General features: G+C 42.3%; 2 protein-coding genes across 11 annotated transcripts in view; one reads left to right on the top strand and one right to left on the bottom strand.

Annotated features, from left to right (window-relative positions):
* The window catches only part of MASTL (microtubule associated serine/threonine kinase like), a 49,266-nt gene extending 47,662 nt beyond the window's left edge, over nt 1-1,604 (top strand). Inside the window, exon 13 of one of the 4 annotated variants that reach the window (XM_060192341.1) lies at nt 158-1,604. In XM_060192341.1, the coding sequence (XP_060048324.1) occupies nt 158-315 (158 nt within the window). In that variant the 3' untranslated portion in view covers nt 316-1,604. The remainder of the gene's footprint in view (nt 1-157) is intronic. The other 3 variants (XM_060192339.1, XM_060192340.1, XM_060192342.1) reach the window with 3 other exon arrangements.
* ACBD5 (acyl-CoA binding domain containing 5) overlaps nt 1-14,037 on the bottom strand; it is a 72,616-nt gene that overhangs the window by 23,019 nt on the left and 35,560 nt on the right. For 5 of the 7 annotated variants that reach the window (XM_060192343.1, XM_060192344.1, XM_060192347.1 and 2 more), the window contains 4 exons: nt 12,516-12,715; nt 11,422-11,466; nt 10,584-10,693; nt 3,041-3,929 (listed from right to left, as the gene is read on the bottom strand). In XM_060192343.1, the coding sequence (XP_060048326.1) occupies nt 3,872-3,929; nt 10,584-10,693; nt 11,422-11,466; nt 12,516-12,715 (413 nt within the window). In that variant the 3' untranslated portion in view covers nt 3,041-3,871. Of the gene's footprint in view, nt 1-3,040; nt 4,907-10,583; nt 10,694-11,421; nt 11,467-12,515; nt 12,716-14,037 lie in introns of those variants that run through there. The other 2 variants (XM_016189795.2, XM_060192346.1) reach the window with 2 other exon arrangements.

Genomic DNA, 14,037 nt, shown 5'->3' with positions numbered 1-14,037 from the left:
AAATAAAGTAGAGCAATGTATTTGCAAGACGTTCTCTCCTTAGTTTCTCTTCTCTCTCTCCCTCTCCCTCCCTCCCTCTCTCTCCTTAAGTTCTGTACAACAGTACTTACTTGGATAATGAGATTGTAATTCTCTTTTGGTTTGCATTTTTCCTAAGAGCTCAAACACCATCCTCTCTTCAGTGATGTGGACTGGGACAATCTACAGCATCAGACAATGCCTTTCATACCCCAACCAGATGATGAAACAGACACATCTTATTTTGAAGCCAGGAATAATGCTCAGCACCTTACTGTTTCTGGATTCAGTTTATAGCATATGGACAAGCTTGGATAATTAATTATTCCTTAACACTGGACTGAAAGAAAGATCACCATTTTACCTGAGCTTATAATATCTGTCAACAACTTCCACAGTGCTAAAAGACCATCAAGACTATATTTGCTAATTTATCTTAACCTCAGAATTGTATATAGCTCTTCAGTGCTCTTACTGTATTTATTTTGTTACTGCACTTTATGAAAATTAGTGCCTCAGTTAAACTATACTAACATTATCACTTTAGAGAAAAGAGTGAGCCAGGAGCCTGATTACTTTTCCTGTCTGTTGTCTCAGCCCACCATTTAGTTTGGTGTTAAAAAAGAAAAGATATGGTTCTGTCTTACTGTACTTTATTTGTACATGATTGCCTGTAAAAGCTGTCATTTCAAGGGTAGTTGATAACATTACATTCGTGAGGGAGTCAGGCAGTAGTGCAGCGGGTTAAGGGCACGTGGCGCAAAGCACAAGGACCGGCATAAGGATCCCTGTTCAAGCCCCCAGCTCCCCACTTGTAGGGAAGTCGCTTCACAAGCGGTGAAGCAGGTCTGCAGGTGTCTTTCTCTCCCCCTCTGTCTTTCCCTCCTCTCTCCATTTCTCTCTGTCCTATCCAAAAACAATGGCAGCAATAACAATAATAATAACTACAACAATAAAAGGGCAACAAAAGGGAATAAATATTTTTTTAAATAATAATAAAATGAAAAAAAAATTACAGTCGTGATCAGGATGGAGCTGCAGTTGGCAAATTCCTTTGGGAATAAGACACAAAAGGATTAGGGTTGTAACTTAAGTTTCCATGATACCATGTTGCTGCCTTGACTGCTCCCGGTGCTTTCTCCATGGGCCACATCTGTTTAAAATAGCACTGCAGAGCTTAGGTGTGATATACTCTAGCACTTCTTACATCTTGTTTCAGCTTGCTTGAATCCTAGTAAAAAGTATGGTCTGCATTTTAAGTCATCTATAACATATGCAGCATTACTGGAGATTGCCTGATCTCTTAAAAAATAGCTTACTTAATAAATGTAATTGGAACACTTAAAATGGAGTATGTGTGATTGTCAATTCTTGCCGTTTTTTTTTTTTGTTTTTTTTTTTCCTTTTCCTCCTCCAGGGTTATTGCTGGGCTTGGTGCCTGCACCATGAATCCACCGCTCCTGGAGGCCTTTTTTTTTTTTCCCCTTTTGTTGCCCTTGTTATAGCTTCGTTGTGGTTATTATTATTGCCCTTGTTGACGCAATTAGTTGTTGGATAGGACAGAGAGAAATGGAGAGAGAAGGGGAAGACAGAGAAGGGGAGATAAAGATAGACACCTGCAGACCTGCTTCACCCTGCGCTTTGCGCCACATGCGCTTAACCCACTGCGCCACCGCCCGACCCCCAATTCTTGCCGTTTTTTAAAAGACTAACTGCAAGTATAGCAGTTGGCAAATTAAGGGATCATTGAGTGGCTGTGGGAGTCATTTTTGTTTGTTTTCAGATTTGTATATTTTAGGAGAGAGACAAAGATTAAGATTGAGAGAACCAGAGCACCACTCTAGCACATGGAATGCCAGGAACTTGAACTCAGGACTTCACATTTTTTAATCCAGGTGTTTTTTTATATTTATTTATTTTCCCGTTTGCTGTAGTTACTATTGTTGTTAGGACAGAGAGAAATGGAGAGAGGAGGGGAAGACAGGGATAGACATCTGCAGACCTGCTTCACCGCCTGTGAAATGACTCGCCTGCAGGTGGGAAGCCAGGGGCTCAAACCAGGATCCTGACACAGGTCCTTGCGCTTTGCCCCACCTGTGCTTAACCCACTGCGCTACCACCTGACTCCCAAATCCAGAATCCTGTCATTGTGCCACCTCCTGTGCTACAAGGAAGCTAGTTAGTTGTAAGAATTGAGGGCCTAGGAGTTAACAGTGAAGTTATGGAACAGACTTTCATGCCAGAGATTCAGAGACCCCCCAGGTTCAATCTGGCACTACCAATAAGCCAGAGCTGAGTAGTGCTCTGGTAAGAATAAGCAAACAGTTGATAGAATTGAAATTAAGATCTTGACCTGATTAACATTCTCACCCAAATGAATAGATTAAATGTCATGCTTGTCTCTTATTTATTTTTAAACTTTTATTTATTTATTCATGAGAAATGATAGGAACCAGACATCACTCCAGTACATGTGCTGCCAGGGACTGAACTCTGGACCTCATGCTTGAGAGTCCAATGCTTTATCCACTGCACCACCTCCCTGACCACGACTTTATTTTTATTAAAGGTGCCAGGGATCAAACCTGGGGCCTCTTGCATGTAAGCCCTGTGTGTTACCATTATATAGTCTTCCTGGTCCATGCCTCTGATATTTTTATAAAATTATATGTAGTCACATGTTCTTCAGAGACATGAATCCAGTTTATTCTGACTTAAATCTTAGGATGTAACCAATGTACTTATTTTTTTATATTTTTTTAATATTCCCTTTTGTCGCCCTTGTTTTATTGTAGTTATTGTTGTTATTGATGTTGCTGGATAGGATAGAGAGAAATGGAGAGAGGAGGGGAAGACACGGAGAGAGAAAGACACCTGCAGACCTGCTTCACCGCCTGTGAAGCGACTCCCCGGCAGGTAGGGAGCCGGGGGCTTGAACTGGGATCCTTATGCTGGTCCTTGCACTTTGCGCCATGTGCGCTTAACCCCCAATGTACTTCTAACCATAACAATAAAAACATCATTTCTCATTAACCTTTTATTTTTAACGTAGTTTAACAATAAACAGGAAAGATCATTTAAAAATATTAAAGCAGTAATACTATATCCTATAATTACATCTTTACTTTTATATACAGAACTGTGTGCAAAGTGTTTTTCAAACTATAAAATAAGACTGTGGAACAGGATACAAATAAGTTATCCCTAGGAGTTAATTATCCCCCCTTCTGTAATAAATCACAACAGCTTACATTCTTAATTTTCATTTTATTTACATATTAAGAGGAAAAACCATCACTTTCTGATAGGAGATTGATGTCTAATTTTTGAAAATACTCCCTGATCCACAGCTCTAAACTTAATTTTCATACACAGTTTAATTTCTTGTTTCATTTCTTCCTGCTGTCCCCAAATAAACAGAGGACATGTTTTAAAATGTAAATACTAGTAGGTTCCTACAGTCAGGCAAACTTATCAGGATGGGATTGAAATTACAGAAATATCAGGTTATATGAAGCGGGGGCAAAGGGAGTAAATTCTTGGGAAAAGAAAATTCTTCAACCCTCCCCTTCAGGCAAAGACCCACCCTGCATAAGAGGGGTGAGTTATTCATCCTGAAAACACTGAACACACTATACTAAACCTAACCTTATACATGCCGGAAATGCTTTGAAAGTATTTGATACCAAGAGTTTTCGAATCAGATAACTCTTTAAAGCACAAGTCATATTCAAATGAGCAGAGAATTTGGAAAGAGTAACTTCCAAACAGTCTTCCGGGACCTAGTCTTCTTTTCAGTTGAGCATCAGGTGTTGGAGGAAAAGGATTTGCATCTTCACTAGCTGGGCTGGCCCTATTTACAAGGATGCGTGCGTATGGTCTGTGAGCTCGCTCGCGCTTTCTTCCAATACCTGTGTGAAATGGGAGAATCTCAAACGCTACACCCCCAAAGGAAAAAGCAGAGGCACTAAAAGGCTGAGGGTTTCGTCTGCATAGGTTACTGGTTGCAGAAAAGTGTTTTTCATGTGTCTCCTTTGTGATGTTTATAAAAAGATTATAAATAAGTTTATATTTCAAAGCACCCTATAAAGCAGAGATAAGATATCCTCAATTAAAACGATTACAAAGGAATAAGTGTATGTGACTGGGTAAAAATCTTACTAGTGGTCTGCAGGCTCAGGATACACTTCCATGCCTCCTTTAAGACCTTTTTTTTTTTTTTTTTCATTATTTCCATCAACAGGTTATTCTATGAACCATTTGTAAAATCCAAGCATGTTGAGCTCTTCTTTGAAATACTGGTGCCTGACCACTAAAGTCAAAAAAAGACTATGGACACCCCACCAAGTAGACATAGCAAAGATTCTTCCCGTAGTTTTCAACGCTCCTTGGTGTGGCAATTCAATGATTAAGCTACTAAGTCAGTTTAATCTCGTTTAAAATTACCACCTCCCTTGCATTCTTTTCATGTTTAATGTCGGAAACAAAAAACGTGCGGTTATAAATCTCATGATCACAGCTGTACCTTGGAAAAGCAGTTTCTATTTCTCTATGGGAGATAATCAGGTAAATATGTTACCAAACAATAATCAATAATTTAATGTCCTTCAAGTTCAAGGGGAGGCTGGTCTAGGTATGCTACTTATAAGCTAGCTGAGGTTGGTTATTCAAGTATCATCAATATTAGACCTTAAAATGTTATCATTTGTGTAGTGCAAAATATATATGTATATATGTATGTACATAAACCAAACTACTGGACAACAAAAAGAAATGAAATCATCACAAACTAAGATTTTCTTCTGTACTCCAGAGTCTATTTCTTTCCAAGGTCATCCAGGCCCAGTGCTCTTCATGTGTAAAATACCATCTTCTTCAGTTCAATTTTCTTTAAAAAGAAAGTGAACACCAATTCCTTATAAATATGTATATATATGCAACTTGATTATGAAATACATCCATGCCAAAAATTACCTGAATGTTAATGTATTAATGTTTAAATTCTAAAATGAGACCATGTAATCTTACAGGCAGTCATTTAGAATTTACAGTTCCTGATTATTAAACAATTTGCCCTGCTTCATATCTTACTGCTTTTCAACCACCAAGTCACAGACATTACCATGACACCATCCTAATAGCTCTGGGCAGGCGAACTCACCAATGTGTCCTGGAACCCCACCTCCCCAGAGCTCTACCCCACTAAGGAAAGATAGAATCAGGCTGTCAACGCCCATGTCCAGCAGAGAAGCAATTACAGAAGCCAAACCTTGCACCTTTTGCACCCCATAAAGATCTTTGGCCCGGGCAGGGGAAACAGCATAATGTTTATGCAAACAGACTCTCATGCCTGAGGCTCCTAAATCCCAGGTTCAATCCCCTGCACCACCATAAACCAGAGCTGAGCAGTGCTCTGGTGTTTCTCTATGTGTGTGTCTCTCTCTGCATCTCTCTCAAAAAAATAAAATTAAAAAAAAAAAAAAAAAAGATCTTTGGCCCATACTCTCAGAGGGATAAAGAATGGAGAGGAGGGATATGGAACTTTGGTGGTGGGAATTATCTGGAATTGTACCCCTCTTATCCCACAAGCTTGTTAATCATTAAATCACTAATAAAACAAACAAACAAAAAAGGAGAGTGGAAGAAATTACTTCATGTAGGCAGGGGTAGATGCATAATGGTCAAGCCTTTTTAGTTGGCTTAGTACAATTTAGATTTAGGGGGATTATTACATAACTATATCAAGATGGATACATAGTGAAGCAGAAAAGGATGAATGAGGGGCCAGACAGTGGCGCACTGGGTGAGCGCACGTTAGTGCGCAAGGACCCGGGCTGGGCCCTCAGTCCTCACTTGCAGGGGGAGAGCTTTGCAAATGATGAGGCAATGTTTCTTTGTCTCTCTTCCTCTCTATCTTCCCCTTCCTCTCAATTTCTGACTGTCTCTAATCCAATAAATTTTTTAAAAAATTTAAAAAGGAAGTGAATAAAAATGGGCAAAAGGATGGATGGATGGGTGGGTGGGTGGATGGATTGACTATTAAAAAAAAAAGATGAATGGGGGCCGGGTGGTGGCGCACCTGACTGAGCATACCTGTTACAATGCACAAGGACCCAGGTTCAAGCCCCTGGTCCCCACCTGCAGAGGGAAAACTTCACAAGTAGTGAAGCAGGGGTACAGGTGTCTCTCTCTCCCCTTCCCTCTCAAATTCTGAGTGTCTATCAAATAAATAAAGATAATTACAACATTTTTTAAAAAGATGAATGAAACTACAAAGGAATTATGGGTATTCAACCTGAACTCTTCATAGAATTGGTATATATTTAGTATCTGCTTATTTATTTCTTTAAAAAAATTTATTTAAAAAAAAAAGATTTTATTTATTTATTAATGAGAAACATAGGAAAGAGAAAGAACCAGCCATCACTCTGGTACATGTGCTGCAGGGATTGAACTCAGGACCTCATGCTTGAGAGTCCGATGCTTTATCCACTGCGCCATTTATTTTTCCTTTTGTTACCCTTGTTATTTTTCATTGTTGTTGTAGTTATTATTATTGATGTTGTCATTGTTAGGACAGAGGAAAATGGAGAGAGGAGGGGAAGACAGAGAGGGGGAGAGAAAGACACCTGCAGACCTGCTTCACCACTTGTGAAGCGACTCCCCTGCAGGTGGGGAGCCGGGGCTCAAACCGGGATCCTTTCGCTGGTCCTTGTGCTTCACGCCATGTGCGCTTAACCCGCTGTGCTACCACCCGACTCCCTATCTGCTTATTTCTAAGGTAATAGAGACTCAAGCGTAACTGGGGCTGGCTCAGCTCCCAAAAGAGCTCTCAGTTTAGCTGAGGAGGGGTGGGGGGAATACATAATCCAACAACTATATCAATGTGATGACTCATGAGAACAGAGTAAATGACCAATCAAAGGGAGAGCTAGCTGACACAAGATCCAAAGACCAAACCTGCTTGGAGTTCTGGGGAGGGTGCGACAGCTATAAAAGCTCTGTATCCTTGCCAGACCACAACAAGCCCAGTGCCAAGAACTCTCTCATCCAGAATCATTCCTCTGTAGAAATACTGTTATGTAACCCCTTGGTGGGAGTGATGTTCTAAATAATCAGATCACTCCTTATGCTCTGTAGAAATCCTCTTAGGCACACTTCCTTGGCAAGAGTAGCATTTAAAATAATCAGATCACTTTTCATTTACTACAATAAGAGGCCCTTGGGACAAAAAGAATGAAAAAAGTAAAAAATAAATAAAAAGAACGAATTGAAGTGGTTAACACAGACAAGTGTGGGTGGTTCTCACAGCTATCTTCCTGAGTGAGTCTGAGCAGAAGAAATTTCAGCTGTGATGTGCTTGAATCGTTAACAACACTGATTAAGAACCCATGTGATGCAGGTTTCTATACAAAGGCCCTGTGCAGAGTTACTAAAAAACAAAACAACAATAACACACACACACACACAGTTTGGTCTCTAAATCTCCCAATCGTCTAGAATATACACACGTCACCACAGGATCTTTGGAAGTTTAGAATATTTTTCAGGGTTTTTTTTTTTTCCTTCTTTTCTTTTTCTTTCTTTTTTCTTTTTTTGTCATCATCATTGAAACGTTACTGATCCACGATGAATTTTTCAGAGAGACAAAGAGGGTGGGGTAGATAGCATAGTAGGTATACAAACAGACTCTCATGCCTGAGGCTCTCAGGTCCCAGGTTCAATCCCCCATACCACATAAGACAGCTGAGCAGTGCTCTGGCTTAAGGGAAAGACAGAGAAAGGGGGGCACCGTACCACAGCAACAAAGTTTCCTCCAATGTGGGGCTTGGGCTTGAACCTGGATGGTGCACATGGCAAAACAGAGCACTATCTGGGTGAGCAATTTCATGGGCCCTTTTCAGACTTTTAATGATAACTTTCTCTTTTTATAAACTTGTGTGGTCTGGGAGGTGGTGTAGTAGATAAAGCATCGGACTCTCAAGCATGAGGTCCTGAGTTCAATCCCCGGCAGCACATGTACCAGAGTGATGTCTGGTTCTTTCTCTCTCTCCTCCTATCTTTCTCATTAATAAATAAAAATCTTTTATAAAAACCTACAAAATGAAGTCACAGAACAGGAATAAATTCTACCTTTCCCTTTGGACTTATTTCCCCTCCGCAGTAGCTTTTTGAGGCCAGCAGCATTTGCCCCAAGTGCCATTTGATAAACAGCTCTCCTGAAGGTCTGGAGAAAGCTCCCCGATAGAGCACACACCTCACCACTTTTAAACTCTTATCCCCAGACTAATTGGTGTTACCTCCGTCCTTCCCAAACAGGAATTCTGACCCTCGAATTAGAATGACCTGTTACTTTAGAGTCAATTATAAGGCTGTGAATCTCTTGAAATGTAATGCCTTTAATCCAATGGCACAGAAGCTGGGAGGTGGTGCACCTGGTTGAGTACACGTTACCACATGCAAGGACCCAGGTTCCACCTGGTCTCCACCTGCAAGAGGGAAGAAGCTTCACAAGTAGTGAAGCAGGTGGGCAGGTGTCTCTCTTTTTTTCTCCCTCTTTGTCTCCCCAGTCCCTCTTGATTTCTGTTTCTATTAAAAAAAAATGTTGGGAGTCGGGCGGTAGTGCAGTGGGTTAAGCGCAGGTGGCGCAAAGCACAAGGACTATATAAGGATCCCGGTTCGAGCCCCCAGCTCCCCACCTGCAGGGGAGTCACTCTGCAAGTGGTGAAGCAGGTCTGCAGGTGTCTATCTTTCTCTCCCCTTCTGTCTTCCCTTCTTCTCTCCATTTCTCTGTTCTATCCAACAACGGCGACATCAATAACAACAACTACTACAACAATTAAAAAAAAGGGAATAAATAATTTTTTTTAAATGTCAAAGTCAAAGGTATACAGGACAGGTAGGCACTCTCTACTTCTTTACCTGCTACCCTTTAACATCAGCATTGCTTCAGCAGCAGGGAAGGCAGCTCAATGGGTAGAGCCTGCTGATGCCCAAGTCTCATTCACTGTTTCCCTTTAAGTCATAATAGATTTTTTTTTTTTGCCTCCAGGGTTATTGCTAGGGCTCAGTGCCTGTACTACAAATCCACTGCTCCGAGAGGCCATCTTTTTTCCATTTTTTTTTTGTTGTCCTTTTTATTATTGTTATTGTTGTCATTGCTGCCATTATTGTTGAATAAGACAAGAGAGAAATGGGGAGTGGAGGGGAAGACAGAGAGGGGGAGAGAAAGACAGACACCTGCAGTCCTGTTCACCGCCTGTGAAGTGACCCCCTGCAGGTGGGGAGCCGGGGCTTGAACCGGGATCCTTAAGAAAGTCCTCCTCGTGCTTCACGCCAGGTGCGCTTAACCCGCTGCACTACTGCCTGGCCCCATGTTGTAATATTTAATATTTGTTACTATTTTTCACTATAAAAGGTATGTAAATAAATTAGATGATCTTTAGTGAAAAAAAAATTGTTTTCTTCAGATCCGAGTCTTCATGTATGAAGAACTTCACTGTTCCCAAGTTGAGAGGGGAGAGACAGCAGAGCAACAGAGCTTCCTCTGGTGCCACGGCAATGCAGTGTGGTGCTGGGATTTGAATCTGGACAGCGCCTACGGTGAGGTGAGCCGTGCACACCCACGCAGTGAGCATCACTCTGGCCTATGTGATGCCATGGAATGGAACTCAGGACCTCAAGTTTGAGAATCAACCCATTAGCCACTGTGCCACTTCCCAAACCGCATGAAGAAAAAACTTTAAGTTTTAAGTATTAAATTACCCGGTATCTGGGAGTTGGGCGGTATTGCAGCGGGTTAAGCGCACGTGGCCCGAAGCTCAAGGACCAGCGTAAGGATCCCGCTTCGAGCCCCCGGCTCTCCACCTGCAGGGGAGTCGCTTCACAGGTGGTGAAGCAGGTCTGCAGGTGTCTGTCTTTCTCTTCCCCTCTCTGTCTTCCCCTCCTCTCTCCATTTCTCTCTGTCCTATCTAACAATGATGACATCGATAACAACAATAAAAAACAAGGGCAACAAAAGGGAAAATTAATAAATAAAAATTAAAAATAAAAGAAATTACCAGGTATCATTTCTATGGTAATTCCAGTTTTATGATTAGTATAGGCTACTCCATATGATAATTGGCTGATACCAATAAAATGGACCTATTTCCAGCTCAATCATAAGTCTTTTTTTTTTTTTTCCGCCTCCAGGGTTATTGCTGGGGCTTGGTGCCTACACTACAAATCCTCTGCTCCTGGAGGCCTTTTTTTTTTTTTCCATTTTGTTATCCTTGTTGTATTTATTGTTACTGTTTTCATTGCTGTTGTTGTTGGATAGGACAGACAGAAGTCAAGAGAAGAGGGGAAGACGGGGGGCGGGGGAGAAAGATAGACACTGCAGACCTGCTTCACCACTTGTGAAGCGACCCCCCCTTCAGGTGGGGAGCCAGAGGGCTCAACCCAGGATCCTTATGCCAGTCCTTGCGCTTCACACCATGTGCACTTAACCCACTGTGCTACAGCCCGGCCCCCCATGATAAGATTTTATATACCATTTGGAGTTAACAGAGCTATAATATTACCTTCTTCTTCGTTGATAATATAAATGCACCAGCCACTGGGCAATAAAAGGCCATATGATGGCAAAAGTTAGTGCACCAGGAGACATCTCAAAGGGCCACCAAGATGGTTTCTGAGAAAATAAAGTGAGCAGGTCATCAACCTGTTACATATTTGAACTTAAATCATAATACATCCAACTCCAATTTCTCTCCTGGAGAGCTATATATTAAACAGTCCAGAGCATAACTCAGTAAGTAAAATTCCAGGGGTATTTGAGATTTAAATAAACACAAAACGAGTAGACAGGGACATTTCACTGGTCTGCTTTAAGAATTTCATGTAATCATGGCCCAGGAGGGAGCATACTAGGTAAAGCACTGGACTCTCAAGCACATGTACAAGACTGACGTCTGGCCTCTCTCTCTCCTATCTTTCTCATTACTAAATAAATAAAATCTTTAAACAAACGGACCCTAATTGTACTGAAATTTACTTGGAACTTGCAGTCTACAGCTGTGCCCTAAATACTGTCTGTCTAAAAAAAAAAAAAAAAAAAATACTGTCTGGTCTGACAATTTGACATTTAGATTTTGGGGTACCGAACCTAGGGCCTCATGTGGGAAGCATGTATTCTCCTACTGATCTGAATCCTCCTTTCCACTGGCACTGAGATGTAAGTAAAGAATTTACCTGTGTGTGGTCCGGGAGGTGGTACAGTGGATAAAGCACTTGACTCTCAAGTGTGAGGTCCTGAGTTCAAGCCCCGGCAACACATGTACCAGAGTGATGTCTGGTTCTTTCTCTCTCTCCTCCTTTCTCATCAATCAATAAATAAAATCTTAAACAAAAAGAATTTACCTGTGAGTGAGGTTGACTGCTGGTCTGTAATGTTGACGACTTTGCCTACAAACACAACGAAAATGATTTAGGTTTGACAAAATGAAAAAGATTTCTATTTTCTGTGTGTGTGTGTGTGTGTGTGTGTGTGTGTGTGTGTGTGTGTGTGTGTGTGTGTGTAGCTGAAGTCTTGCACAAGTGTGGTTTCCCCACATAGTGAGACAGGGAGAGAGAGAAAGGGTGCGAGAGGCAAACACAGTTCCCAGAGCTTTCCCTGGTGCCACAGCACTCCCATGTGGTACCTGGCTTCAAACCTGCATAATGTCAGATGTCTTTCCAGTCTATTGGCTATCTCTTTTTTTTTAAATATATTTATTTATTATTGGACAGAGACAGAAAGAGAGAGGGAGCCCCCAGCTCCTCATCTGCAAGGGGGTCATTTCACAACCAGTGGAGCAGGTCTGCAGGAGTCTGTCTTTCTCTTCCCCTCTCTGTCTTCCCTTCCTCTCTCCATTTCTCTATGTCCTACCCAACAACAACAGCAATGACAACTTTAACAATAACAACAAGAAGGACCACAAGAATGGGAAAAAATGGCCTCCAGGAGTAGTGGATTTGTAGTGCAGGCACTGAACCCCCAGCGATAACTCTGGAGGCAAAAAAAAAAAAAAAAAAAAAAAGGAAAGAGAGACACCTGTAGCCCTGCTTCACCACTTGTGAAGCTTTCCCCCTGCAGGTGAGGACTTGGGGCTCGAACCCAGGTCCTTTGTGCACTGTAGTGTGTGTTCTTAACCACGTATGCCACCACCTGGCCTCTAAGTTCCAGTTATTTATTTGATCACTAGTATATACTGATTTGTGTAAAACTTTTTTTCCTGGTATCTCCAAAGCCTGGCACATGTGTGGCCTCACCACACTGAGCAGACTCTTTGATTAAGATATATATAAAGAGACAGAAAGACATGGAGAGACACCACCACTGGAACCTCCTCATGTGGTGACTGGGGCTCGAACCTGCGCCTCCTGTATGATAAGGCAGGCACCCTCCCCAGTGAGCTACTTGTGTGATCCACCCAGTGTGTGATGACGAAGCCAAGGCAGACTGGGAAGCTGACCTGCGAAGCTGTTATGGTTTCCAGTTTGTGAAGACGCTGCAGAACGTTCTGCATGTCCTCCTGCAGCCGCATGAGCACGAGAGCTATCTGCTCGTTGAGGCTGCCTCGTGTGCCTCTGTCTGAGCCCCAGCGCTCCCCGTCACCTCCGCTTCCCATCTGCCGGCCCTTGGCTCCTTCACTCAGCTGTTGCAGCCTATGCCCTGTTTTAATGGAGCAAAATGATAATAGTAAGAACAGTGATAGCAAGAACAACACTAAACGGTAATAGTTGGAATAGAAGTAAGGATGGTGGCTTCATGCTCTAAGCCTCCAAAACGGAACAGAAGCAAATCAAGGCATTCAGAACACACTCGGCTGGAAGCAAACAAATCAATAAGTAAATGAATATGAGGTCCCAAGTTCGATCCCTGGCACTGCATGTGCCAGAATGATTTCCTGGCTCATTTGCTCGCACTCCCTCTCTATTGCCCACCCTACGTCTGTCTCATAAATAAATAAACATTCATAAAAAACAAGATTTTGCATTTTCAACAAACAAATACTTCTCCCCCCTCCATGCAGGTGAATAAACACCACAGAGGACTGTTCATGTTGTAACACTGTGCTCCCATGTTAGGAGGCTAGGGGCTCGAACCCAGGACCTCTCATAGGGTAATGTGTATGTTCTACTCAGCGAGCTATTTTCCAACTCTTCCCTTATAGATTACCAAATGATCTTTCTATCTCTATGGTCTGCCTTAAACAATCTCTTTTTACTTACTTTGGGAGACGTGAGAAAGATAAAGACTTTAGATTTTTCCTTATAGTGTGTGTGGGGGGGACAGAGTGGAAGAGTTGAAACTGTGAGCAAGCAGCTAAGTGATTGCTCAGGGAGGGGAGAAAACACAAACTGGGTTACTTCAAAAACTTCAATACAGGCTGGAGAGCTAGCCCAGTGGGCAGGGTGTCTGCCTCGGGGTGGCCCCTGTCTGAGTCTTGCCACCATATAGGAAGTATGATGCTATGACACCACGTTGGTGCTACAGTGTCTTTCCTTCCCCCCAGCTAACACTTTATTGAGGAAATGTTGGTTTGTAGGATTTCTGTTGTCATAAGGCTACACTCCCATATTTACATAAAAGCAGTTATTTTGTTTAAGTCAAAGATGAAATCGACAGAGAGGCAGGGAGAGAGGGAGGAACAGAGAGGAGTGGTACCTGCAGCACTGCTCCACAGCTCATGAAGGTGTGTAAGGGGAAGAGAAAGCAGCTGTGAAACTACAGCCCTGATAGCCTATAAATGGAAAAGCCCAGCTGGAATTAATAGTGACATGTCTTTAGGGTAAAGACAGGGGAGGGGGTCCGGCAGTAGCACAATGATTTAAGCGCACATGGCACGAGATGCAAGGACCCACTCAAGGATGCCGGTTCAAGCCCCCCACTCCCCACCTGCGGGGAGTCGCTTCACAACCAGTAAAGCAGGTCTGCAGGTGTCTATCTTTCTCTCCCCCTCTCTGTCTTCCCCTCCTCTCTCCATTTCTCTC

Source organism: Erinaceus europaeus, chromosome 6 (assembly GCF_950295315.1).
Source record: "Erinaceus europaeus chromosome 6, mEriEur2.1, whole genome shotgun sequence".
NCBI classification, from domain to species: domain Eukaryota; kingdom Metazoa; phylum Chordata; class Mammalia; order Eulipotyphla; family Erinaceidae; genus Erinaceus; species Erinaceus europaeus.
The sequence above is the reverse complement of the archived record's forward strand: the minus strand, read 5'-3'. Positions and strand labels throughout refer to the sequence as shown.